The 23983-nt window shown below is 36.4% G+C and overlaps 1 protein-coding gene across 1 annotated transcript in view; it reads left to right on the top strand.

Moving 5' to 3' along the window:
* The first annotated feature begins 521 nt into the window (after nucleotides 1–521).
* COL14A1 (collagen, type XIV, alpha 1) overlaps nucleotides 522–23983 on the top strand; it is a 60540-nt gene continuing 37078 nt past the window's right edge. The window contains exons 1-15 of the mRNA XM_009696505.1: nucleotides 522–656; nucleotides 1703–1825; nucleotides 3249–3398; nucleotides 3993–4109; nucleotides 5959–6105; nucleotides 8387–8461; nucleotides 9813–9952; nucleotides 11218–11341; nucleotides 12381–12524; nucleotides 14505–14669; nucleotides 16164–16202; nucleotides 16417–16555; nucleotides 18859–19001; nucleotides 19831–19940; nucleotides 21584–21742. Coding sequence (XP_009694807.1) covers nucleotides 530–656; nucleotides 1703–1825; nucleotides 3249–3398; nucleotides 3993–4109; nucleotides 5959–6105; nucleotides 8387–8461; nucleotides 9813–9952; nucleotides 11218–11341; nucleotides 12381–12524; nucleotides 14505–14669; nucleotides 16164–16202; nucleotides 16417–16555; nucleotides 18859–19001; nucleotides 19831–19940; nucleotides 21584–21742 — 1902 coding nt within the window. The 5' untranslated portion in view covers nucleotides 522–529. The remainder of the gene's footprint in view (nucleotides 657–1702; nucleotides 1826–3248; nucleotides 3399–3992; nucleotides 4110–5958; nucleotides 6106–8386; nucleotides 8462–9812; nucleotides 9953–11217; nucleotides 11342–12380; nucleotides 12525–14504; nucleotides 14670–16163; nucleotides 16203–16416; nucleotides 16556–18858; nucleotides 19002–19830; nucleotides 19941–21583; nucleotides 21743–23983) is intronic.

Below are 23983 nucleotides of genomic sequence, written 5' to 3' on the forward strand. Positions count from 1 at the left end.
AAGAATATTTCTCACTGCTGAAAACTGTATTGTTCTGCAGAAGATCTCTGCTGTACACAAGTGGAAAAGAGAGAGTTCTCAATGCTTTCATCCTCTCTCCTAAAAACCGAAAAAAGCTGGTTGTTCTTTTTTCAGAAACTTGGTTTGTGTGTTTTCAGTATATATATGTAATTGTTTAGCATGGGAATCTTTCATGGGCGTGTATTTAGATGGTTTTGTCCAGTTTTGATCAATGAATGAAGTAGTTCTTTATACATACCACATGCGAGTGGCTCATACGTTTAATATAAAACTGTATTAACCCACAGTCACATTCTCCTTCCTATTTTACTTAGGTATAACTAGTAGATCTGTTAAAAGTGTGGATAATTTAATTATTTCATTTTATCATAGACCATCAGAAATATTTAAAAATGCAAGCTATACAGTAATACTAGTGGAATGTGGTGTCACAGATCATGTAAGACATAAAAAGATTTTGGCCCTAGTCATTAAGCTTGATGTTTCTGCTTTTCTGACCATCCAGGTAATGGTGCCTGGAAGACAAAACACTCTTCTGCTTCAACCTCTACTGTCTGATACAGAATACAAAGTTACCATCACTCCCATCTATTCTGATGGGGAAGGAGTCAGTGTCTCTGCTCCTGGCAAAACTCGTAAGTACAAACTTTCTGCTTGTCTTTGGCCAGGATATGCATGAAGGAAGGCTTACTCTTTTGGCCTTTTTTCCTTGGATGTGGTAATATGTTTTAGTATAAATGTGGGCTTATTTTGCATGACTTGCACAACTTGAGCTTTACATCAATCTAAGTTCTTTGATTTATAAACAATGGGTTGTTTCAAATTGACAAATAGTATTTTATATTCAAATACTGTGAGTTTGCAGAAACTTGTTGAGTAATAAAGCTGGTAAGTCCTTGATAGATAGCTCAGCAAGGACAAACCAGCTAATGCAGAAAATAAAGTAAACAATGCCTGCGGGGATAGTATCAAACCAACCATTGTACTGTTAGATTTTCTTTTGTGTGAGATCATTACTTCCTAAAGGTCACTAGAAATGCTGCTGAACTTTTTATAAAAGTGATTGCATTATCTCTAGAGTTCTGACCAAGTACCAAAAGATTACTCAGCTGTAGCCTAAGTTCCCTCTCTACTGCATATTGTTAAAAAAATCATCTCATTGTGCACTGCTAGTCATGACACTATAATTTTATTGAATTATTCTCCTAATTTACATAATTTCTGCCTAAATTGAAGTGCTATTTGTGCAGACACGTAAGTCACTTGTAAATCATTCCTTTGATTCCATTTGAAAGCATTAAGTGTTCACAAGAGCATGATTTGTACATTAAAAACTTTAGTCCACTTGGATTGAAAGAAACTATGTAAATAAAAGATAATTATTCCTGAATTGTCTTACATTTTTTAAAAAATGTAGGGACAAAGTTGGGAATTAAATTGAAAATTCATTGTTTGTTGAACAAAGTTCTTAATTAATTATTGGTATAACTTTCTTAAATATATCAACATTAATACACTGACATAATGCCAAGGATGAATTTGATTAAAGGCTTTCATCCTGGCAATTTCACCTGTAAATCTGAGAGTACTGGGTATCGCACTGTTTTCATGTGCATGTCTTGAGTTTTATGCATGTGCTTATATGAGATGAACTTGTAAAAGCTGTTTGGTTTCCTTTCAGTACCCTTGTCTGCTCCTAGAAATTTACGTGTCTCAGATGAATGGTACAACAGATTACGTATCAGCTGGGATGCCCCACCATCACCAACAATGGGTTACAGAATTGTCTACAAACCTATCAACAGTGAGTTTTTAAACTGATTGTTTTTTTGGTCATTTGGTTTTGACTGTACAAAGTCTTGACATCATCTTTTTGCTGAATTTTGTACTTAAATCTAACAGTTGCAGTTACAGCCTTGAAAGTACAATTAACTTAGGTGTCTCAGGTTTTGAATATGAAAGTTTCATAGTCACAGAATGATGCAGGTTGGAAGCAATCTCTGGAGATCATCCGGTTCAACTCCCTGATCAAAACAGGGCCAGCTTGGAACAGGTTTTGCTGGATCTTGTCCAGTCGAGTTTGTAATATCTCCAAGGATGGAGATTTCAAAACCTCTGTGAGCATCTGTTCCAGTTTTTTACTACCCTCACTGTGCAACTGTTTTTCCTAATATCTAATCAAAATTTCCCATGTTGCAAATTTTGCCTATTTTCTCTTACCATCTTCCTGTTTGCCTCAGAAGACGTTCTGTCTGTCTTTTCTACTCCCTCCCATTATGTAGGTGTAGGCAGCAGTAAAATTCCCCCTTAGAATTCCCATCTTAAGGCTGATCAAACCGAACTCTTTCAGTCTGTCCTTTTATGTCATTTTACCATGACTCTTTCTACTTATTTCAGAGGCTACCTTTGCTTTCTTCCTGTTCCTCTCTTCTGTGTTCTCCCATTCTTCAACTTCCTTCCCCTCACAATACAAAATCTTAGTTTCCTTGTCTTTTACTCCCACTCTACACTTCCCAAATGCTTGATATTTTATTCGTTGCCTATTTTGTCTGTGTTGCATCCTTTGCTCACCTGCATATTGCAACTAGACAAGGCACCCAAGATCCTTCAAATTTCTTTAGAAAAACCTAAGTCTGTATTGAGAGCGAAACACAAATGTGTGACCATTAAGGGACTAAAATACTGTCGAAAGACAATACTGTTGTTTGGTTTCTGAAGTGTATCCAGTACAACTGAGAGGTGACAAAGGAACTGTTTGCAGTTCTGATTTGGGAAAGTTTTATTCTTTTCTATTTTCATTATCATTTTTGCACAGTGTTAAACGATGCTGTTGTATAAGAACCCCTTAGGGACTGTATTACTGGCTGGCATCTGCTGTCCCCCCTGTCGGTCCTGGCACACCATCAAACTGAGGAGATCTTTGGCTGCCTATTTAGGGCAGTAGTAAGTCACTGAAGCAGAACAAAAGGGTCTTAGCAGATGCCAGTGTCTAGCCCTGCCCTAATGAATTCCTCTGCTGAATTTCCCAAGTGTGTTGTGGCTCCTATCCATGCAAGGACTGAGCAGGGTGTCTTTGTTTTTGTGTATGGTAAAAAAAAAAAAAAAAAAGGCAAAAAACCAGCAGTAGCTTTAGGAGCACATGTAATTTTGGATGTGTCTTAAGATTTAACTACCTGCTAATTCAATGGATGAGCAAATGATTTTCTGATTTATTTCATTTTTTGCAGTTCCTGGTCCTGCATTGGAGACCTTTGTAGGGGATGATATTAATACCATTCTCATTCTAAATCTCTTCAGTGGAACGGAGTACAGTGTTAAAGTGTTTGCTTCATACTCAACAGGCTTCAGTGATGCCCTAACAGGCATAGCCAAAACCTGTAAGAATGATTTCATGCTGTTCAGATCTCTACAGGCTGTTTTTCACTATAACTATGGCTTTGTGCAGCTCCCTGAATAAATTTTCATGTGAAGACTTTCTCAGTTGTGTGCAAATTGTTTCACTGAAATGAAAGTCTCTCTTTGTATCAGACTATATTAGGCTTTAAAATAATCTGCTGGACGTTAGCAAGGCAGAGGTCATAAAGCAGATGTTATTTATCAACCAAACGTATTTGCCTAGTAGTAGATATAAATCTCCTTAATGGAAAGTCTATTTTTTTTTTTCTCCCTAGCTCCATATATATAGTATTATTTAGTCTTTCTATATCTAAATCTCAATTTTAAATTAGATTTTGATAGAAATATTGATGTTATAATGATATTTTAATACATATTTGTAGTAACTGAATTTTTAGCAGAGTTCATTATTTAGTCTTAACTAAATTGACTTAAGTTCCAAACTTTTGTTGTAAAGATTAACTTTTTTCTTTTCCTTCCTGTTTTGCATTTTCTTCACATAATTTTTTTTGTCATTTTTTTCTTGTATGTCTTGTTAGAGGTGTAAATCTAATTTTGTGGTATTTAATTTTCAGTGTACCTCGGTGTCACAAATTTGGATTCCTATCAAGTCCGCATGACTAGTCTCTGTGCTCAGTGGCAGCTTCACAGACATGCTACTGCATACAGGGTAGTTATAGAATCACTTGTGGGTAAGTTACTAAATCATTCGATATGCAGCCACAGGCTAACCCAGAGAATTGAATTGCATAAGTTAAGAAATCATATGCAGTTGAACCTGTAGACTGGCTCCTGAAATACTGGAAATGATGGACAGGAGAGAGTTAGGTACACATTAAAAGTTTCAGCAATAGAAGTAGCGTTCCTGCCCTTTTATATCAAACAGATGTTGATAACTTGTCCTTTTTATGGGAGGGAGTTTTATCTATCAGTAGAACATAGATGATTACCTGAGTTTTTCACTGGTGTGAGGGACAGAAGGTTGATAAAGGATGAACTGAATACATCTAAGATTGTAAATAAACCATCAGTGATAGCTCTGAAGGATTAGGATGAACATGAAGGAAAGCTCTGATTGAATCCAGACCATTCTCACGGGATCAGAACAGTATCCAGTTTTGTCTGTTTTCATTTCGTTGATTGCTAATTATAGCTTGTAGTAATGTTACTCATCTGGACAAATATTAGGTATTTTTATGTGGCAACACATGGTGTCTTGATGCTTTTAGCACTGACTGTATAGAAGGTGAATTACAGCCTCTTCCATTTCACTTATTCTCAGGTGTAACCAGAAGAGGTTATGGAGAAGTCAATATTTGTGCAGACTAACTCTCTTATCCCCACTAGACATTAGTGATCTTTTGAATGGTGACTAATTAAAAGCTTGGATAACTTCAGAGAAGTTCAGTAAATAACATTTAATGAGGTCTATTAAAGGTATAATGAAAAATAATACTAATTTGGTTGCAAAAAATAATGACCTTTCTGTGGAATAGCAAATGGATGGTGACAGTTTATTTGAAGGACTGGAATACAGACAAGCTGTTCAGTAAGCAGAGATCTTGGCTGGCACAAGACAGCACAGATTTCCTTCTCATCTGGGAGCTAGTCAACATTCTGCTTTCATCATATAGAACTGCCAGAATTGTTTTAACTGAGCCAAAAGAGCCTAAATGTGAGCAGAATGAGCTAAAGTGTGAACAATTGCTTCTTATTAACATATATGATGAACAGTTTTGATTGTCAGATTGGGTGTGGGTCTCGTTCAGCCAGTGATCAATTATTTCTGTACTATTGTGATACCTCCTGATAAGCATCAGGTGTTTTTTCCTTGGCAGTGAATGACTGTTTGGCATTGTTTGTATATATACTCTGTAAAATGTAAGATCAGTTGCTTCTATTTAATTTCTTTCTGCTAGAGATTATGAATTGTACTGAAGGTTTTCTTATTATTAAAACATGCCTTATGCTATTTCCAGTACCCGGTCTTTTTCCATTGTCAACATGCTTTCCAGTTCAGAATTTAGCAGAATTAATTTTGGAACCCTGTAAATACTAATCCTTAACAAACTTGTTACGTGGTTACTAGTAGAAGCTGGAATACAGTATCTAGTTCGATCTTTATTGCAATTACTAAGCACATTACAGACTCTGAGAACCAGAGGCATAGACAAAGGATGCTGTAGAATTACATAATGCAACAATTCCTCATTAGACTCTCATAATTTAGGACCAGATCCAAAGCCCATTGATGACGGTGTTGGTGATTTTTATTAACTTCAGTGAATGGGGTGAAATACGTCTTTTTTCCTGCAGATGTCTGACACATTCCTCAGCTCCTACTTAATATGAAGGATGAAATGTTACAGAGACCTCTGCACAGAGGTGAATTTCCAGAAATAAGGCAGCATGTAGTTTATTAATTTATGTCAACCATTTGCTGTTCATCCGCTGTCATGTCCCCTTCTGATTTCAGACTTAAACTCCATTATTCAATAAAACAGTAAAGTAATATTTTAATGGTTTCTTTTATAATTCCAGATGGGAAAAAGCGAGAAGTAAATCTTGGTGGAGGCATGCCTAGACATTGTTTCTTTGAGCTGATGCCTGGAACTGAATATAAAATCAGTGTTCATACACAGCTTCAGGAGATAGAGGGCCCTGCTGTAAGCATCATAGAGACAACATGTGAGTAACATAGATCTTCAGCCAGCAGCAATAAAGTTGGATTACTTCTTGTGTTTTGCCCTTTGCCCACAGATGTGCTATTCCTACACAGTTTCCTTTAGCTGAGTTTTTAATTTTTCAACTACATTGTGAGTCCTCCACAGAGGTGCAGGATTCTTACACTACTGCTGTGTATATCTTGTTAAGTTACGTTCACCAACTATATTGGACTTCTTAATGAGAATGAAACAGAGAGGTTGGTTTAGTTTTCTTCATAAAAAGTCCCACTAGGGTATACTCTGAGAATCGATGACTTTGGGGGGGAGAATCCAGAAAAATGAAGCAGAGAAACAGAGAAAGTTTTGTATCCTGCAGTTCTTGCTATTTAGTAAAATTTCACCAGTGTCTCAGTAATTTACAGTTAAATGGGACCTTGATATCCAATCTGTTCATGTATTTTAAAAGAAACAAACCAATCTTTTTATTATTATTCTCAATAACACAAGACAGGCAAAAAAACCCCTCACAGCTGTTAATGAAGACAAGATTCTGCTGTCATGAGGTCAAAATACTGCAAAACAAAATACAGGAAGAACAGAGTGAATATTTAACATTATCTTTCTTTCTCTGAGACCGTTTTCAATCTCAGTGATATTCTTCTTCTCATACTATATTAATATAAACTACAATGCTTTTACTCTTCTCTTAGAGGAGATAATGTTTATAATTTTTCTCTTCAAGTGAAGCCTCCCACACTTATGGTTTCACATAGGAAAAACTTGCATGGGTGCATGACTCCACATCTCAGTTGTCCAGTGTTCCCAGAGCAGTGAGGAACAAGCCAAGCTTTTCCTGCTTTTTGGAGAAATGCATTTTGTGTGCTGTGCAGTTCAGGGAGTTAGGAGACAGAAGGAAGAATACACCTTGGCCTACATGTCCATTTGAGAATGATGGATTGTGATGCAGACAAATTATTGTATCACCTCAGAAGAAAACACTCTTCAGAGTGACCAGTACCTCTCTGGTTCTTAGAGCAGCCTTTCAAGTCACCTTACTGGAGTTATGACCCTTTCTAAATGGGTCTGGTCCTGGTCTGTCTGTGGCCATGGAAATCCTGGGCATTAGTTTCTTGTAGGTGTTTGAGAGTCTTGCCCCTTTCTCTTGTTGAAGCCAATGGGAAAACCCTCATCGGTTGCAGTGGGAGTCAGCTTGGATGTGGACATGAGGTTTGTAATGAATCCTGTTTGCACTAATCTTTCCCAAAAATAGGTGCCTTTTCTGAAGTTGTCGTATCTAACTCTATCCATTGTCTATAAATATACCTTACATATTATAGCAAATAACAATTTTCAATGCAATTAGCATAAGAAGCCACAGGTGACAGAACATCATTCCTTCAAGTAAGACTATTGCAATGAAAAAAATTGTAAAAAATACCCTTGAATGAAAGTGGAACCTTTTTCTCAGATGCAGTTGTGGAAGTCAATACATGTGCATCTTGTCTCTGAGAAAAGGACTGTGTTGAAAGGCAGTAAATAGAGCTCTTGCGTTCAGCAAAGCTGTCAATCAGTGATCATGTATTCAGCCAGGTTTCTGCAAGGTTGTCATTCCAATGCTTGTTTTCAGGAGAAGGATGAGACAGTTTTCAGAAACTCTATATAGTAACCTTAGTAGAAGTTGCTGCAGGCAACAAAGCCACAGTCCTGTGGAGCTGTGGTCAGAACTGCATTTCTAGCTGAAAACATAACAAGGTCTTCCACCTAATTCAGGAACATCTTCATCAGGGCAGGTTGTGATCTGCTCTGAGTGCAGGCACTAGCTTGCTTTTCAGCTGTCTCTTTGTATTTTGAATTGCAGGACTAATATTTTCTTCCTTCCAGGGTGAGTAGAGACCTGCTTTCTGTGACTAAGGACTGGTTGTGGTCAGAAAGGAAAAGGATGCTGACATTTTACAAAATGAATTATGGATACTAGGTCAAGAGTAGGGCTGTCACATGGTCTACTACACTGGGGAAACCCAAAAAGGTGGCAGTTGCAGTAGTAGTTCAGTTGAATCATTGTATCATTCACACTGAAATGCAGCCATTAATTGCTTTGTGACAGTACTATCCTTTTTCAGGTGGTCAGTAAAGGAGACCATTACATGCACATGCTCACCCACATTTCTCTTCAGTTGCGTAACTAGTTGATTAGAGATAATGAATTTTAAATGTGGATGTGAGTAGAAAGTGCTGTGTTTAATACAGATAAAATATATTGGGCTTTTAAGCATTTTTAAAGATTCCTTCCTTGTATTCTCCAGTACCATTTCCAACTCAACCGCCAACAACACCTTCAACACCACCTCCACCACCTACAATCCCTCCTGCGAAAGAGGGTAAGTGCTGCATATGTGGGTTTATAGTAATTTTAAGGTGTTGATGCAATGTTTTTCTGCTTCTGACACTCCTTTAGACCTATGGGGATCAGATTTCAAAATGCATTTGCTACAGCGACACTGTTAAGGCAGCTGGCTTAAATTTAATGATCCAAAAATCTGACATCATTACTGTACTGTTCAAGTTTGCAGAAAGGAACATTAATATGTGTGAGGTTTTCTTTTTCCAGAATTCCTAAATCATACATATTTTGCAACTGAAGCAGACAGGGTAATTAAGCTTATTAAACAGCATGATTTTTAATAATATGTCTACTTTAGGTAATGAGAAAAGTGTTGGCTGTGTTCAGTCTCTTCCCTCTTTATATGTAGGCTTCCTTCTATTTATTATTTGAACACGTAGTGTTTTGTATGGAGTGTCATAAATATTTCTGTGAGGGGAGCGTTATTGTTGGAGACTGAGAGTCAAATCCGTCAGCTTGAAGTCGATGGACCAAACTGACATATAGTAACTGAGAATTTAACTCATAAGTACAGAAAAAAAAGACCTTGTGTGTATATTTTAGAACTGCATAGCAGCAACTGTGGGGTTTTTTTTTAATCCAAGGAGTAATCAACAGAAAATGAGAAATACAGGTATGTATCTTCCTGACCCATTCTCTGGATTTAGATAAACATTTTTCTTCAAGTTGAAATATGTTGAAAAACATAGCTTTGCTTTGAGGCTGTTTGTTTCTGACCCCAAGCAATAGACTTTGATTCTGTAGACATTGAAGGTTCCCAGTACCCATGAAAGAGTGAGTAATTTATGTGAGCAGGTGTACAGCTCTGCAGGCCATTTTGCATAAGAACATGCTGGAGTAAGATGAGATGGGGGAAACCTGCGTTGCTTCTAAATATTGCAGTTAAATGGGCGAGCATTAGGCACTACAGAGCTTAGGGTAACTTTTTGAATGGACTTGTTTCACACTGTTAACTTCCACAGTCGAGATTCTCTCATCTTGCTTACTGTGTCATGCTAGGAATCTGGGATTGAGTAAGTTTATGTGTGACTTTGCTTAGCAACCTAAATAAAAATAAAAATTGTTAGCCAGATTTTAAAGAACTGTTATGGCCTCGGAGTGTATTCTGTGATAGGATCTGTCGATGCAGACCATTCACCCCTTGCAGAGCTCAGCTGGTTCTACACCTGCATTGAAGTCAATGCCAGAAAGTGTGTTTGTTAAAGCATTGTTAACTAACATTAAACAAGGGCTTTTCATGACAGTCACATTTTCTTAAGTGATTCATGAGATTTCATGAGGTGTCAAGGCATTGCTCTAATTCCAGAATACTTGCTTTTCTTTCTCAGTGTGCAAAGCAGCCAAAGCTGACTTAGCATTCCTGGTGGATGGGTCATGGAGTATTGGAGATGACAATTTCAATAAAATAATTAGCTTTCTCTATAGCACTGTTGGAGCTTTGGATAAGATTGGTCCTGATGGAACACAGGTAATTGACATGTAGAGAGAAGGAGGGCACATGGGCTTGACAGAGTGTTTTAGACTAGCACCAGAAGTGAAATGAGTAAAGTACAAGTAATAAGTAAAAGTAAAAAAGTACATCATTTCACAGGGTTTTTTTTTAAATATATACTGCTCTAGGACAGCTTTTTTTTTCCCAATATCTTCTTTTATATAGACCGTATCATGAAATTAATGATATGAATTTTGCTAGCATGATGGCTACGTATAATTTCAATCTCCTAAATAATTCTAATGAATTTTAAGTTGTTTTAATGGTTTTGCTATTGGTACTCACTGTGGTGTTTATTTCTAAATAAGCTAAAAATGGCATTGATAGGGAAAAATAAAGATTCGTCTATTTAAAATCATATGCACTACAGAATCTACAGTGCTTGAAATGAAATATAGTATTTACAATGATTGTTCTATTTATGTATTTGTTTAGAGAGATACTTGAGTCTACTCTAGAAAAGATTATTGGAAAATGTATTACTGTTTTAAGTGTTACCTGTATAATATGCAGTTTGGGTTAGTATTGAAAATTATTTTTACCTTGTCCAAACTCTGAAGAATGCTCAGTTTTTACTATTTCTTGCTATATAGCTATTTTCCCAGAATACAGTCCATGGTGCTTTGGAAACTTATGCACAAGCTTAAGCTTAAGCATGTGAATAGCTCCTTTTAAATCAGGCACACCACTTACAGAATATGAAGTTGAATATATGTTTTGTGAGTTGTACGGGTTTAGTGCATAGCATTGAAATACAGGGTCTGGACTCATGTAGCATCATATTTGGGTGAGGCAATATTTCAGAATATATTGTTGCATCTTTCTATTACTTACTTCAGTATTGCTCCCAACTTACGTTACTTATGTGCAGCTATTAATTCGTGGAGACTGAATAAAGTCCTTGCAGTTCTGTGTATGAGTAACTGTACACGTGTGAGCAGCTGTAACTGGAATTTTGGTTTTGGGCTCAGTTGAGAGTGCTTTTGCCAAAGTGGGTATTAATTTTCTCATCCTGTTTGCTGCAAAATGAAACCATAAAGTGTTAGATGGTTCCAAGGCTGCAGAGAGTAAAATTAAACTTTATTTAGTGAAAGCTTCTAAAGAGAAAAAAGAATCTGGCTTCAATTTAAGGATGAAGCAAAGTTACAAGACAAATCCTTGTTTAAATGTGCTGATTCACTTACTTTTTGCTTATACACTGGGTGGTGCTTTAGTAATGAACACATCTTCTATGTGCACAGGTGGCAATAATTCAATTCAGTGATGATCCCAGGACAGAATTTAAATTGAATGCATACAAAACAAAGGAGACTCTTCTTGAAGCTATTCAGCAAATAGCCTACAAAGGAGGAAATACAAAAACAGGTGAGAAAGGTCATGATTATGATGCAGATTTTCTCCCTGCTAGTCTCTGTGCAGTATTTCTTTCCCATTTACTAAGTAGTTTAATATATCAGTGCAAAATCAGTGAGAACAATGTATCTCCACACTGCAGGTGAGAGGTTGGGCTTTGAAGTTAGAAAGTCTTCATAATCTGCAGTTTACACCCTTCACTCCCTGCTGCTGGGTATTCACCCCTCTGACCAACAATGAAGCCAAGGATCAGGGAGGAGAGAGTAAGCTAGGCAGACGTGAATGAATTTGGGGACTGTGGAAGATGGAATGGGCAGTAATATGAAATCAGCTTGGCAAGTGGAAAAGCGGAAGGGGAGAGGAGATGGGAGAGAGCTTGCAGAGCATATAGAAAACAGTGGACAGAGTGGAGGGTCTGTTTGGTTATAAGCCAGGACAGTCAAGCCTCAGTGGTATGTTTAAGACTGGTCTGGGGGAAGATGTCTATTAACTGAATGTAGTTACATTTTAGTTAATCCCTTAAAATAGCTCTCTAATGTGAAGAAATTAAAGATGAATGCTGAAAGGGTTAAAATCTGGTTTTGCTGGAAACGATCTGTTTTATTATTCTCAGACTGCACAGAAATTTCTTGCAGCTGTTGCTTTGCATCCAGTCTCAGCAGTATCAAAATAACACATTTTCCATTTACTCAAGAAAATGCTACAATGGTACTTTCAGTTGTTACCTGGACTGTGCCCTACAGTCCAGTAACGGAAGATTTTGTTATCTCTAACCTGCACAGAATACCCTTTTCCACACATGTCATGTTCTTGATCTTCACCTTCTGGATTGAAAAACAGATGGCTGAAGCCATCAAATTTTCAAAGGTTAGGGTCAAAATTAAGCTTTTCTAAATCTTTATTTTAATAACTACAGAATGCGCTAATTTAAAGACTGCTCAGGACCCAAGAGATTTCTTTTTTTGTCGATGTCTAACATATGATATGAGAAGTCAATAGAAATTGAATTTATGTCACAGTGGAACTATGTTGTCAATTTTTTCTGTTTCAGGCAAAGCCATTAAACATGCAAGAGAAGTCTTGTTTACTGGAGAGGCAGGCATGAGAAGGGGCATTCCAAAGGTTTTGGTTGTCATTACTGATGGGCGATCACAGGATGATGTGAACAAAGTCTCCAAAGAAATGCAACTAGATGGTAAAATAGTTTTAAGAGCTATTCACATTTTCCTTTTTCTCATTAATTGTAACTACGTAAGTGTGAGCATCAGATAAGGGTAACTTTTGCTTCGGGAAGATTTCCAAGTTTAAAGAAAACAGATAGCAGTTGCTGAGAAACTCAGAATATCACTAGGATATGGTTAGATGCTGGATGTTTTTGGTGATTAATGCTATTATTTTTCATTTTGGTGACAGTGATAAAATCATGTAGTAGTCAATGGAACTTCTCCTATGATGAAGAATTTAGAGGACATGGTCCTGAGATCTGGACTATCATCTATGAAGTATTGTCTTCTGGATATCAGCAAAATGAATTATTTTGTTACCTGTACAAGAGGTCCTTTGAAAATTCTTTCATATGTTATTTTACTGGTTCTGATCTGCTCTCATGTTACGCTTATTACCTTCAGAAATGTTTTTTTAAAGCACCAATTTTAGAGCTGTAAGCAGCCACACAGTGTTGTGAGTCTAAACTAAGAACTGGGTTAGTTGTAGAAATGTCTGATACTGAGGTTTGTATCAAAACCCAAAGGGCACAGTGTGCCATGTGGAACAAAACTAAAGGATGGAAACAAAAGGCTATCATCCTTTTAATGTGAGGAGATCTAAGAAGAAATTACATTTGTGCTTTTTTATTTGCCTTTAGACTTTGGCAGCTATGAAGTTACCAGTGTACATTACTGATTCCTGAAACCCAATGCAATAGTTGAGCTTGGCTGCCTGCTCGTATTCTTGCTAGATGCTGAGTGCAGTGCCTTCATAAACAAAATCATATCACAAAATAGTAGAGCTTGCGTAACTCATTTTAAGTAGCAAACAAGAAAACCCCATATTTGTGAAGAAATTGGAGTCTATGTCTAAGCTGAACAAAATGTTGAACTGTCAGGTAAGTCTTCCAGTTGCTCTATTAACTATTCAACTGGCAGCAACCTTGAGAGGAGTCAGCATATGGTGTGGTTTCAGTTGCTGACTGGGATGTGTCACCCTGGACAAATGACGTCCTCTCTCCCATTTCCATTTGTGTGTACTATATGTTTAGGCTGCAGATAGATTGGAGCAGGTACTGACTTGCATCTACGATAGAGGCTGGCATGGAGAGGTGCTGATCTTGAGTGAGACTTGAAGGTGTTGTTATATTAAGTCAAAGTTTTCTTATACTAAAAGCTCTGCAGAAGATGAATGCCCCTGGGCCTCCTTCAAACTTAAAGAAAATATTGCTTGACTGGAGTTAATTTGGGACTGACGCATATGTGTCCATTAACAATATTCAGCCTGATGTAGTCAGGTTTTTTCTTTATCTTTTATGGAAAGGAAAATGTTGAAAAACTTTTCGCTAGTTTACTGCTCCTCAAACATATAGCGTACAATTTCCATTCCATTTAAATCTTTGAAGTCAGGCTCAAATTACAAAATATATTAATGCAGAATATATAGAATGGATTCGACCAGTGTAGTTAAGTTGCTGATGAGATGAGAATGTATTTATTTCAATGTTCAGTCATGAGGCAGCAGTGGCTTGAAAGCTCTGACTAATATATGGCACAGAACAAAATCTCTAAAAGACCCACAGGAAATTAATTTCTGTGCTTTGTATTTATGATAAACTTGATACATGGATATTTTTGTGTGTAATACAGTATAGCATTAAATTAGAAAAGCGTTCAAACATATGCTAGAACTTTAAACTACTGAGTAGTCTTATATATCTTCAAGAAAGCATTTAATCTTTAACTTTAGTTAACTGATTAAGCATAAATAACCACAAGAAATATCTCACAGAGAATGTATTACCTTTATTTTAGTTTACATGCATGAATTTTCTTGTGTTATAGGATAATAGTAAAATTTCCCCCTTTGTATTTAGTCAGGAAAGGAGCCAGTGCAAATACAGTTGTGTTCATATTGTATTTCCACTCTAAATGAATGACTCACAAGAGTGCTCTTTTTTGTTTTACAGGTTTCAGCTTTTTTGCTATTGGAGTAGCTGATGCTGACTACTCAGAGTTAGTTAATATTGGCAGCAAGCCCAGTGAAAGACATGTCTTCTTTGTGGATGACTTTGATGCCTTTACAAAGATTGAAGATGAGCTGATCACTTTTGTTTGTGAAACTGCATCAGCAAGTTAGCCATTTTGACTTATACTTGCTTCTAAAATAAGTGCTAAATACTGGGGATTTTGTAACTATTAATTTTCTATTGAGAGCTTGATCTTTTTATTGTATTTTACTGCAGATACTATAACTCTAATATTATTTCCATAAAAGATTAAGGAAATGAAGGTAGTGTGACTTTGAAATAATTAACGGTTGTTTGCTGTAAATCCACAATATAGCCACTGGTTGTCAAAAACTTATTTCAGATGTGAAACATTGTTAATGGTTCAGAATTTAGTCATAAGAAATTAATTATATTTTATTTTCTAGGCTACTTTAACCATCTGTAAGAGTACAGTTAGCTACCTTCATTATTACTGAAATTACATGGTTAATTTATTAATGGAGAGCTAATCATTAATGTTTGTATTATCAGAGAAAGTAGAAGAGTTGTAGCCTAAGGAAAAGCGTAAAACATGCCCAGACTCTTTGAAATCTGTAAAAATGCCACACTTCAGACTCTTTATGAAATTAAAGGGAAAGACATTCTGGAACAACCCCTACTAGTTAGAGGTCAATAATTCACATGTTTTTAGGCGTGTGCCCTCAATATGTTCACTTATATATAAGTGAGGAAATAGGCAGTGTATAGCTGATGTGAGTCATTTGTAATTGTAAGGAGTCATTGTGCATGGGACTATGAGTTATCAGAGCTGGTGAATACAAATATATTGCTTGTGTCCCATCAATTCTTTGGTTTTGAACATAAACTCTACTTTCAATGGTAGAGAGAATGTTGAACATTGAGAATACTCAACAGTAGCATTTATTGGTCACTTGTGCTTGTATTCCAAAACTGATCTCCGAGTATGAGTATCCTGGGGTGCCATATTTGACACCCTGCCTCTAGGCTTATTGATTTCCCAGAGCACCTTTTCTGGAAAAGATTAGTGTGTTTTCTTCCCTGCCAGAAGGAAAATATAAACCAGATTTACAGCTATGTAAAATGTGTGCACACATCTTAAGAACGGTGCAATTCTGGTCTCTGTTGCTCATGAAATCTATTCTGGAGTTTGAAAAGGTACAGAGAATGCCAGCTAAAGTAATTGAGCATGAGATGGAGTTAGACTGGAGATGCTCACAAATAGAGAACTGGAGAGTGCTTGGTTAAAACCCAGTATAAGACATACTTTTTTTATGCAGCAGGCACTGAATTTGTTGCCACAAGAGCTTGTGAAGGCAGGTTCATAGGAGGATTAGACAAACTCATGGACAGCAGATCCATAAAAGGGTATTATATGGAACACACAGGGATGTACCCTTTAACATCTTTGCTGCAACCCTTGTGGATGCTGAGGAGCATCAACTGAGTGGAGTAGAAAGTGGCCAGGTTTGCATGCCCTTCCTAAATAGCGTCTTCTTTTGCTGCTGTTGGGGGTAGAGTACTGGGCTGAGTGGATCATTGTTCTGACCCAGTGGGACATCTCTTGTATCCTTAAATATGTCTTTCCTTCTTTTCCAGCCTGCCCATTGGTAGTTAAGGATGGCAACAATTTTGCAGGTACAGTATTTTTGTGTCCATTTTTGTTCCTGATTTATGAAATCATTTTGATTACCTGATTTTCACAATATTAGGCAATGAATTTCCGTTTATGCTAACAGCTGATAAACAGATGGTGGATGAAACTTTGATGCAAGTGGCTTTGTCCTTTTTTTGTTTCCTGCAATGCGGTATTAATTTAAATTAATAGAATGTATATTTTGATACCTTCCAGGATTTAAAATGATGGAAATGTTTGGTTTGGTTGAAAAGGAGTTTTCAGCTCTGGAAGGTGTTTCAATGGAACCCGGTACATTTAATGTTTACCCATGTTACAGGCTGCACAAGGATGCCCTGGTATCTCAGCCTACCAAGTATGTATTAACATATAAATATTCATGAAACACGTGAAGATAATTACCCAATGCAGGCAATTATTCATTTCAGGGACCTGTATTTTCACACCAGAAGAGCAGAGATACTCGTGTATATCTACATTATACTAATGAATAGGAAGTGTGTTTGATGTCCTGAGTCCTCCATCGGTTTTATTCAAAAATAGCAGTTGTAGGTCAAAGTAGGTAAGCCACTGACCATTTTGGGTTTCCCAAATGAGCCAATTTCAGGCTTGTGCTGTTTTAGCACCTACCAGTTTCATGCAGACCTATGTCTCGGCAGATTCCAATATATAGTACTTTGTGAAAGGTGCCTCTGGAATGCAGGTTGAAGTCTCATAGAGTGCAGAATGTCTTTGAAACAGGGGTCAGAATAAGAACCTGCTTTAGCTGTCCTCAGTCACTTTTACTTCAGTTTATGTCCATTTGTTGATTATAAAGGAAGATTATCTCCTTATGCTGAAATGAGTCTATGTGAACACCATCTAGTACCTTCCTGGGAGACGGACATAGTTCAGTCACAAGGACTGTGTCCTGGGGGAGATATGGAGGAGACAATGAAGAAACATCCCATCAAACTTTTACAGTCATCCCTAAGAGAGAAAGTGATGGAAACTCTCAATTTCTTCTACGAACAGTGTGTATGTTGTGTTTGGTTCATCTCAGTCCAGTCCCCTACTTCATATTAAGTGGCACCAGAGAAAAGCAGTGGCCCTGCTGGATTAAACATGGAAGATGTAACAAAAAGTGTTCTTTAGCCAAGACAAATAAGAAAGAAAAACAGTAAAAAATTACTTTTAAGGTTTATGTTAGATGTCATCTTAGTCTTTTTGTGTTATTATCCTGTTGTGTCCCAGTTGGAGCTATAATTCTTGGAGCTGTTTCACATTCTCAGTGTTAGTTTCCTCCTGGGTCTAGATGGACTGAAATTTCCAGGGATAAGCATTTCTCATTTCTTTTTCCCTTTCTGCTTCTTTCTAATTGGATCTGCTGCATCTACATGCTCTTCTCTAGCTGCCACCCCAGTCCAATCTTACTGCTTCATTAGGCTTTCACTCCCTCTCATGGTTCAGAGAATATCTTTCTCTTGATGATCTACAGGTACGTCTGAATAATACCACTTGTTTTTGCCGTCTCATCTGTGCACTGAATGCCATTAATGTTATTCTCCTTTTTGAGTTTATCCCCAAACCTTGTGTTTATGCCCCCCTGCTTATTGGATTTTCTTTCATTTTTTGTACAATGGACATACTGTAAGGCTTTTTTCTTACACCTGTTGAGTTCCCTCTCTCTTTTCTCTACGGAAAATGTGTAGTGTAGCATCACATTTGATCATCTACAGGCACTATGCAGAATATATTGATTATATATCACATGTAACTCCTTTTCCAGCATGATTCATATCTATACATCTTCTATATACCAGAAACTCTTTAGAAGGAATGGATCATATTTGGGGAAAAGAAACTGATTAAATAACATCTTCAGGCTTCTTTCAGATCCCTTTACTGTGATTTTAAGGAATCAGGCTAATTAACATTTCAAAATACAGTCAGTCGTTTCAGACACTTGTCCAAATGTCCCACTTTGGGATTTGGCAATGAAAGGTTAAATTAAATTGGAAGTTCTAAATAATTTTAGGAAATGGCATAAAATAACATACTTTTTTATATTATAAACTTCCTCTCCCTTCTGCAAAAATTCTAGGAGTACAGATTGTATTTCTGTATGTGTGATCTGTTTTGACTTCACTTTCTTATATATTGGCTTTGAAATGTATAAACTACATTCCCTACAATTTATAAAGCTTCCTGTGACAGTCTCTGTCACTCCTAATTCTAATCCATTAGTAATGGTTTAATGACAAAGGACATGTCTATTGAGATTTGTCTTCCAAGCAACTTCTATTTTCATTGTCTGTTAAACCAACCAATAGTAAAGGTCTTGTGAGTGGCTACTGTTTTTTTAAAAGCTTTTAATATAATTAATTTCAGCTTTACTTCAAACTGACCTCCTGTTTGATCTTCAGATTAAAAAAAAATTAATAATTAAGGGCAATTTTGTAAATTTCAAGGGAAAGATAACTTTTCCTTTCTTCATAAGTATTCTTTTGGTAATTATCAAATTGAGTAGATTTTGCAAACACTTATTTGTATTGCTTCTCAGTCTTGATTTCCAAAGAAATATACAGAGTAAAATAAAGTATGTTAAGTGAACATCTGGTGAATAAATCACCAGATTTAATGTTTGTTTTAGTTTAAAAGACAATATTTCTCTTACAGGTATTTGCATCCTGAAGGTCTCCCCTCTGATTACACCATTACATTTCTCTTTCGTATACTCCCTGACACACCTGAGGAGCCATTTGCTCTTTGGGAGATTTTAAATGAAGGATATGAACCACTGGTTGGAGTTATTTTAGATAGTATGTATTTTGTGTTTTATCAGTGCCTTTTTCTTTAACTCTATGAATGATTCATTCTGTGTCTAGATTTATTCTTACCAATGTTTTAATCTGCTGCCAGAACAACTCCCTGAATCTGGAAGGTGATAGTCTCTAATGGATGTTTTTTAGATTTAATTTAACTGAGTTTAATTTGGAGTTAGAGTCAAATTTTGAGTACACTGCTCTAAACTGGGAGGAGTGATACTGAAATCCAAAGAGCTTGTACTCTTTGTAAAGGAGGTACTCATTTGCTTTTAAAATTTCCACTGCTATAAATCTTGATACATGCCAATGGTACTGACAGATATACGTAGGGGCAATGCAGTCTGGTGGATAGCAGACTTAGAGCTAGAGACATGAATTCTTGATGACTCTCTTCATTTCTACTTGATTTGACTTCCTCAACTGTAAAACAGGGATTATAATTTAGAAGGTTTCCATATTTACTGTTGAAAAGATGTAGATACTATGATAGCTGTTCTTCATAGCCGCCAATTTTAAAAGACATATATTAGTACTTATCTTTCTGTCTTTCCTAGAATTTTTTAGATATGTCACCTTGAAATAGGTTAATTGAATGCTTTGAATTAGGCATTTAGCTAGCTTGAGGATCCGTGCCGGCTTTTCTTGTCCAAGTCCCACAGAGAACTAGTGGGAGAGTAGGGTCAGGTAGACATGGGTTAATGTGTTTTACTAGCATTGGATATGACATCTTTGGTCTTTGTTAAACATAAAATTGACTTTTTCAAATAATGTATCAGGCCTTTTCTTCCTTTAACACAGAACCCTTATTTTTATTCTCACACAGATGGTGGTAAAACTCTGACTTTCTTTAACTACGACTACAAAGGAGATTTTCAAACTGTGACTTTTGAAGGTCCTGAAATAAGGAAGATATTTTATGGGAGTTTTCATAAGGTTAGTAATGGTAATAGGAAAAAAGAGCACTCTGAATAAAGGTTTGGGAGTTTTTCATATTTTGAAATCTTCCTTCATGTGGTCAACACTGTCAGAAGAAATATATTTTGCATATGCAAAACCATCTACCAAACTGTCTAAAGTCTCTTTGCAATATTGAATTAACATTAAACAAATAATAGTTTTTCATGTCATGCTTTGTGCTTGTATTTTAGAGCTGGTTAAAAATACTTGCCTTGAAAAGTAATTTAGAAGTAAATTGGCTTTTCCTTTTAAGATTTGGATTGGATATCTCAGTCAAAATTAAAAGAAAATGTCCAGCAAAAAAAAATTATCCTTTTTTGACTGGAGTTGTTATTTTAAAACGTATTTTAAGGGCTATGCCATGTTGAACTTTTCTTGGCTGTTAGAGAACTTGTAACATTCTTTCTGAAAGCAGATGAAGTAGTGCTGGGCTTGTAGCACGTATTTGTTTTGGAAGGTGCTTTTGTTGTTCACTTTTATTCCTGATATTTGTATCTTTCCTAAACAAAAATGGAGTCTGTGGATTGAGAGATAGTATTTACAGAGCTTAACTTTTCTCTAATTCCTTTTTAATCAATGGAGCAAGAAAGGGAAGGTAGGTCAGAGCTGGGGTCTAATTCTGCCTCTTAAGTTGTGCTTTGGAGGAATATATGGGAGTTTAGCAAATTCTCCTTTTAAGCATTTTTCTGCATTTTGAATGATGATCCTTGCTATATAAGTGTTTGAAAGCCGCAGCAGACCAAATTCATAGCAGCTTTTCAGTCGTTTGGTTCCGGCTGAGCCCAGAACAAAGCAGCTACACGACTTCTTCCTGGCATTCTCTCACCTTGGGCTCCAATCTCCACTTAGCGTAATGGTATAGAGAAGATACTGCATTTCTACCAGCTCTTCACCTGGTCTTCCCCCGCCAAAATTGTTCTTTCCTTTGCTTAACTGAGACTTTGCCCATGACAGGACAATTGTGGCTAGGATTGTCCTCTCTGCTGGGAATGTCTGTGCTGCATCAGCGATGGACAACAGAGTGAGTCAAGGCAGAAGGAAGTAACTTTGTTGCCATGTTCTGCTTTTCTGTACTGCGCTTGACGTGATTTGATTTTTTTCAGTGTAAAAATGTCACTATGAAAGGTTTTGCTGTGTGGTTAGTGTATAATTTTCAGACTAAATTTTACTGCTTAGTTTTGACTTTTGCAAATGTCTGTAAAGGATGTGTTGGTGAAATCCAGTGCTACATAGCAGGATCATACAAGGCCCAGGCATTATTACTGACTACATAAATCAAGGGGTCTTTGGGATCTGGGTGGTATATGAACACTGTGTAGATCTTTTGTCAGGGATAAATTATTTTCTCAGTGAATAAATCACAAGGTGCCAATTTGTATGTAGATATTCCATCAGCAGAAAAATAAGGTAAATTAATTAAACAGATTAGAATCCTAGAATAATTCAGGTTGCAAAGGACCTCTAGAGGTTATCTAGATTATTTGCTATGGATTATTCTCCGAGTTTTGTTAGCAAACATGGAGTTAGGAGCTCATTTTGAAAAATGTCCCCATTTTCCCAGGAAATGAATGTATCCTATGTGCTACTTTGTATGTTAAAGCATCTCTTCTTTTGCTTAGTTGCATGTTGTTATCAGCAAGACTACAGCCAAAATAATTATTGACTGCAAGCAAGTGAGCGAGAAGACCATTAATGCAGCAGGGAATATTAGTTCTGATGGCATAGAAGTGCTGGGGAGAATGGTCAGATCCAGAGGACCAAGAGACAACTCTGCACCAGTGAGTAGAACAAGAACAATTCATTATAACATTTAAAATGTCCTAAAACGAAATGTTTGGGATCTTTGCACTTAGTTTTAAGTAAAAGCAGAGTTAACTTGTATTTGAAACAGTGAAGTTCAAGCACTTCAGAAATTTTGCAAAAGCCTGCAGTAGTTCTCAACTTGGTCAAAATCTATTTTTGATTATTTCAGTAAATGAAATCACTAGATCATCATTGTTCAAATATTATTCTGAAACACATATGTGAACAGTCAATACACTCAGATGTGACTTGTGTTCCAAACTTCATGTCATAGAGTAATACAATGCATAACTCCTTTGCCTGGAATCATTTAAAAAGTGTTTTGAATGATAATTATTCCCCATGTCTCTTATTCCCTCTTAAACTTTGCTTGCCCTCTACCTCACTCTCTATTCATTAAATAATTGAACTGGTTTGACACAGCCCCCCCAAACCCCTGTCTTATTATATGTAGTTGTTTTCCATATTTAAAATATTCTGTTTTATAAGATCCTCCCCAAGATTAAGTACTCTTTCATGCTTCCAAAATTATTCTCCTTGAAGTAGTAATTGATCATTCTGTTTGCATGGCAACTTATGGGATTCTTTCCATGTTGCTTCAGATGTCACTAAGAAGGTTTGTTTGGGTTTTTCAGGTAGATTTAATTGTTGAAGAAAAGTTGACAGTCTGGCGATGATCTTAGGAAGGGTTCTCTGCCATGCAGTACTGTGTGCTAATTTTCTTTGAACTTTCTTGACCCTAGAATGGGGTTAGCAGAGAATGTGAACCTTGAACTCAAGGCTTGATTTGAATAGGAATGAGGTTTCAAAAATGTATTTACTTGCTACTATGTGGAAACACTCTTGTTTGGTAAAAAATAAGCCCTCAGAATATATCTCCGTGTACAAAAAAGAGCCTTTAGGCCTCAAACTTATGGATAGTAATTATATGAAGCCTGTAAAGACAATTACACAGAGAAATCTTTGTAATCACATTCCAATAGAAACAGAAAAAGGCGGACTTAGGAAATCTTGGAATTAGAGAAGGCTTTGTAAAGAAGTGGAAAGAAATGGTGGGTTTTGTTAGAACTCAGGAATCTATAACAGATAAGTTAGACTGCCCACTCACTGAAAAATTTGGTTTTGTTCAAATGAACTGTAAAACTGACGTAAGACTACAAATGTGTAGCTGAAGATGAAAATTCTTTACTTCACAGTACTGTTTAGCTGCCTTCGAGTATTACCATATATACCAAATTACAAGCAGATCAAGAAAGCACCCAAATCCCATTCTTTAAAGTCTCCATTCTGCACATTTTATTCATATTGAGTAGAACTTGTGTGAATAGTCACATTTAAGGCAGGAATGAGTTGGTTTCCTCTACTACAAGAATTAGAGGACATAAAAGGAAGCTAGTAGAAGGCAGGATAGATGTTCTTCTCATAACAGGTAAGTAGATCAGTGCAGCTACTTGGTGTAGAATTTTGTGGGTATGAAATATTTATATAGATGGTGGGAAAGCCTTGACAAATGAATGAAAGGGAAATACTGGTTGTTAACAAATCTGGGGCAGGAAATCCCTGATCTGAAAGTCATTAGAAGCTAGTAGACTGTAAAGTAGAACTATGACTTACACTATTGTGCTTCATTAGATATCACTTGTGCCACCATTGGAAACAGAATTCTGGGATTTAGTCCATTCCAGTATCTTCACAGTTTTAAGAGGCTTTTGAAGGCATGCATACAACAAAAATTCGTTTTTGTAAAACATTTTCAAAATTGTTTTGAATTGATATGAAAATTGAGGTTTGTTGATAGTTCTGAAAAGTTCTTTTTTCATCAGCTTTATTTTCATAAAATGCTTTAATCTTAGTTTTAGAGATGCTTATTACATAAAATAAAAACAGACAGGCAGTTACTTTGGAAAAAAATTGTGGATGTTTTGTTCTGACTGTATTCACATGGAACAGTTTAACATTGTCAGAATGTTTTCAAGTTTTTTTTTTTAATCAGTAAATCCAGTGCAATCACCTGAATTTTACAAAACATTTAAATTTTGAGGGAATATAATTGTATCAGAGTTTTTTTTTTTCTCCCATTGAAGCATATGGGGTGCAACAGTTCAATGAACAGGCAGAAAAAGAGAAAGACAGAACAAAAAGGGGATTAGGCTAAAGGTACCTAGCCCTTTTAACATCTCTTAATAGTGAGGCGTCTCTGGGTTAGACACTCCAGC

The sequence above is a fragment of the Cariama cristata genome, unplaced genomic scaffold (genome assembly GCF_000690535.1).
Source record: "Cariama cristata isolate BGI_N322 unplaced genomic scaffold, ASM69053v1 scaffold9450, whole genome shotgun sequence".
In the NCBI taxonomy this organism is placed as follows: Eukaryota; Metazoa; Chordata; class Aves; order Cariamiformes; family Cariamidae; genus Cariama; species Cariama cristata.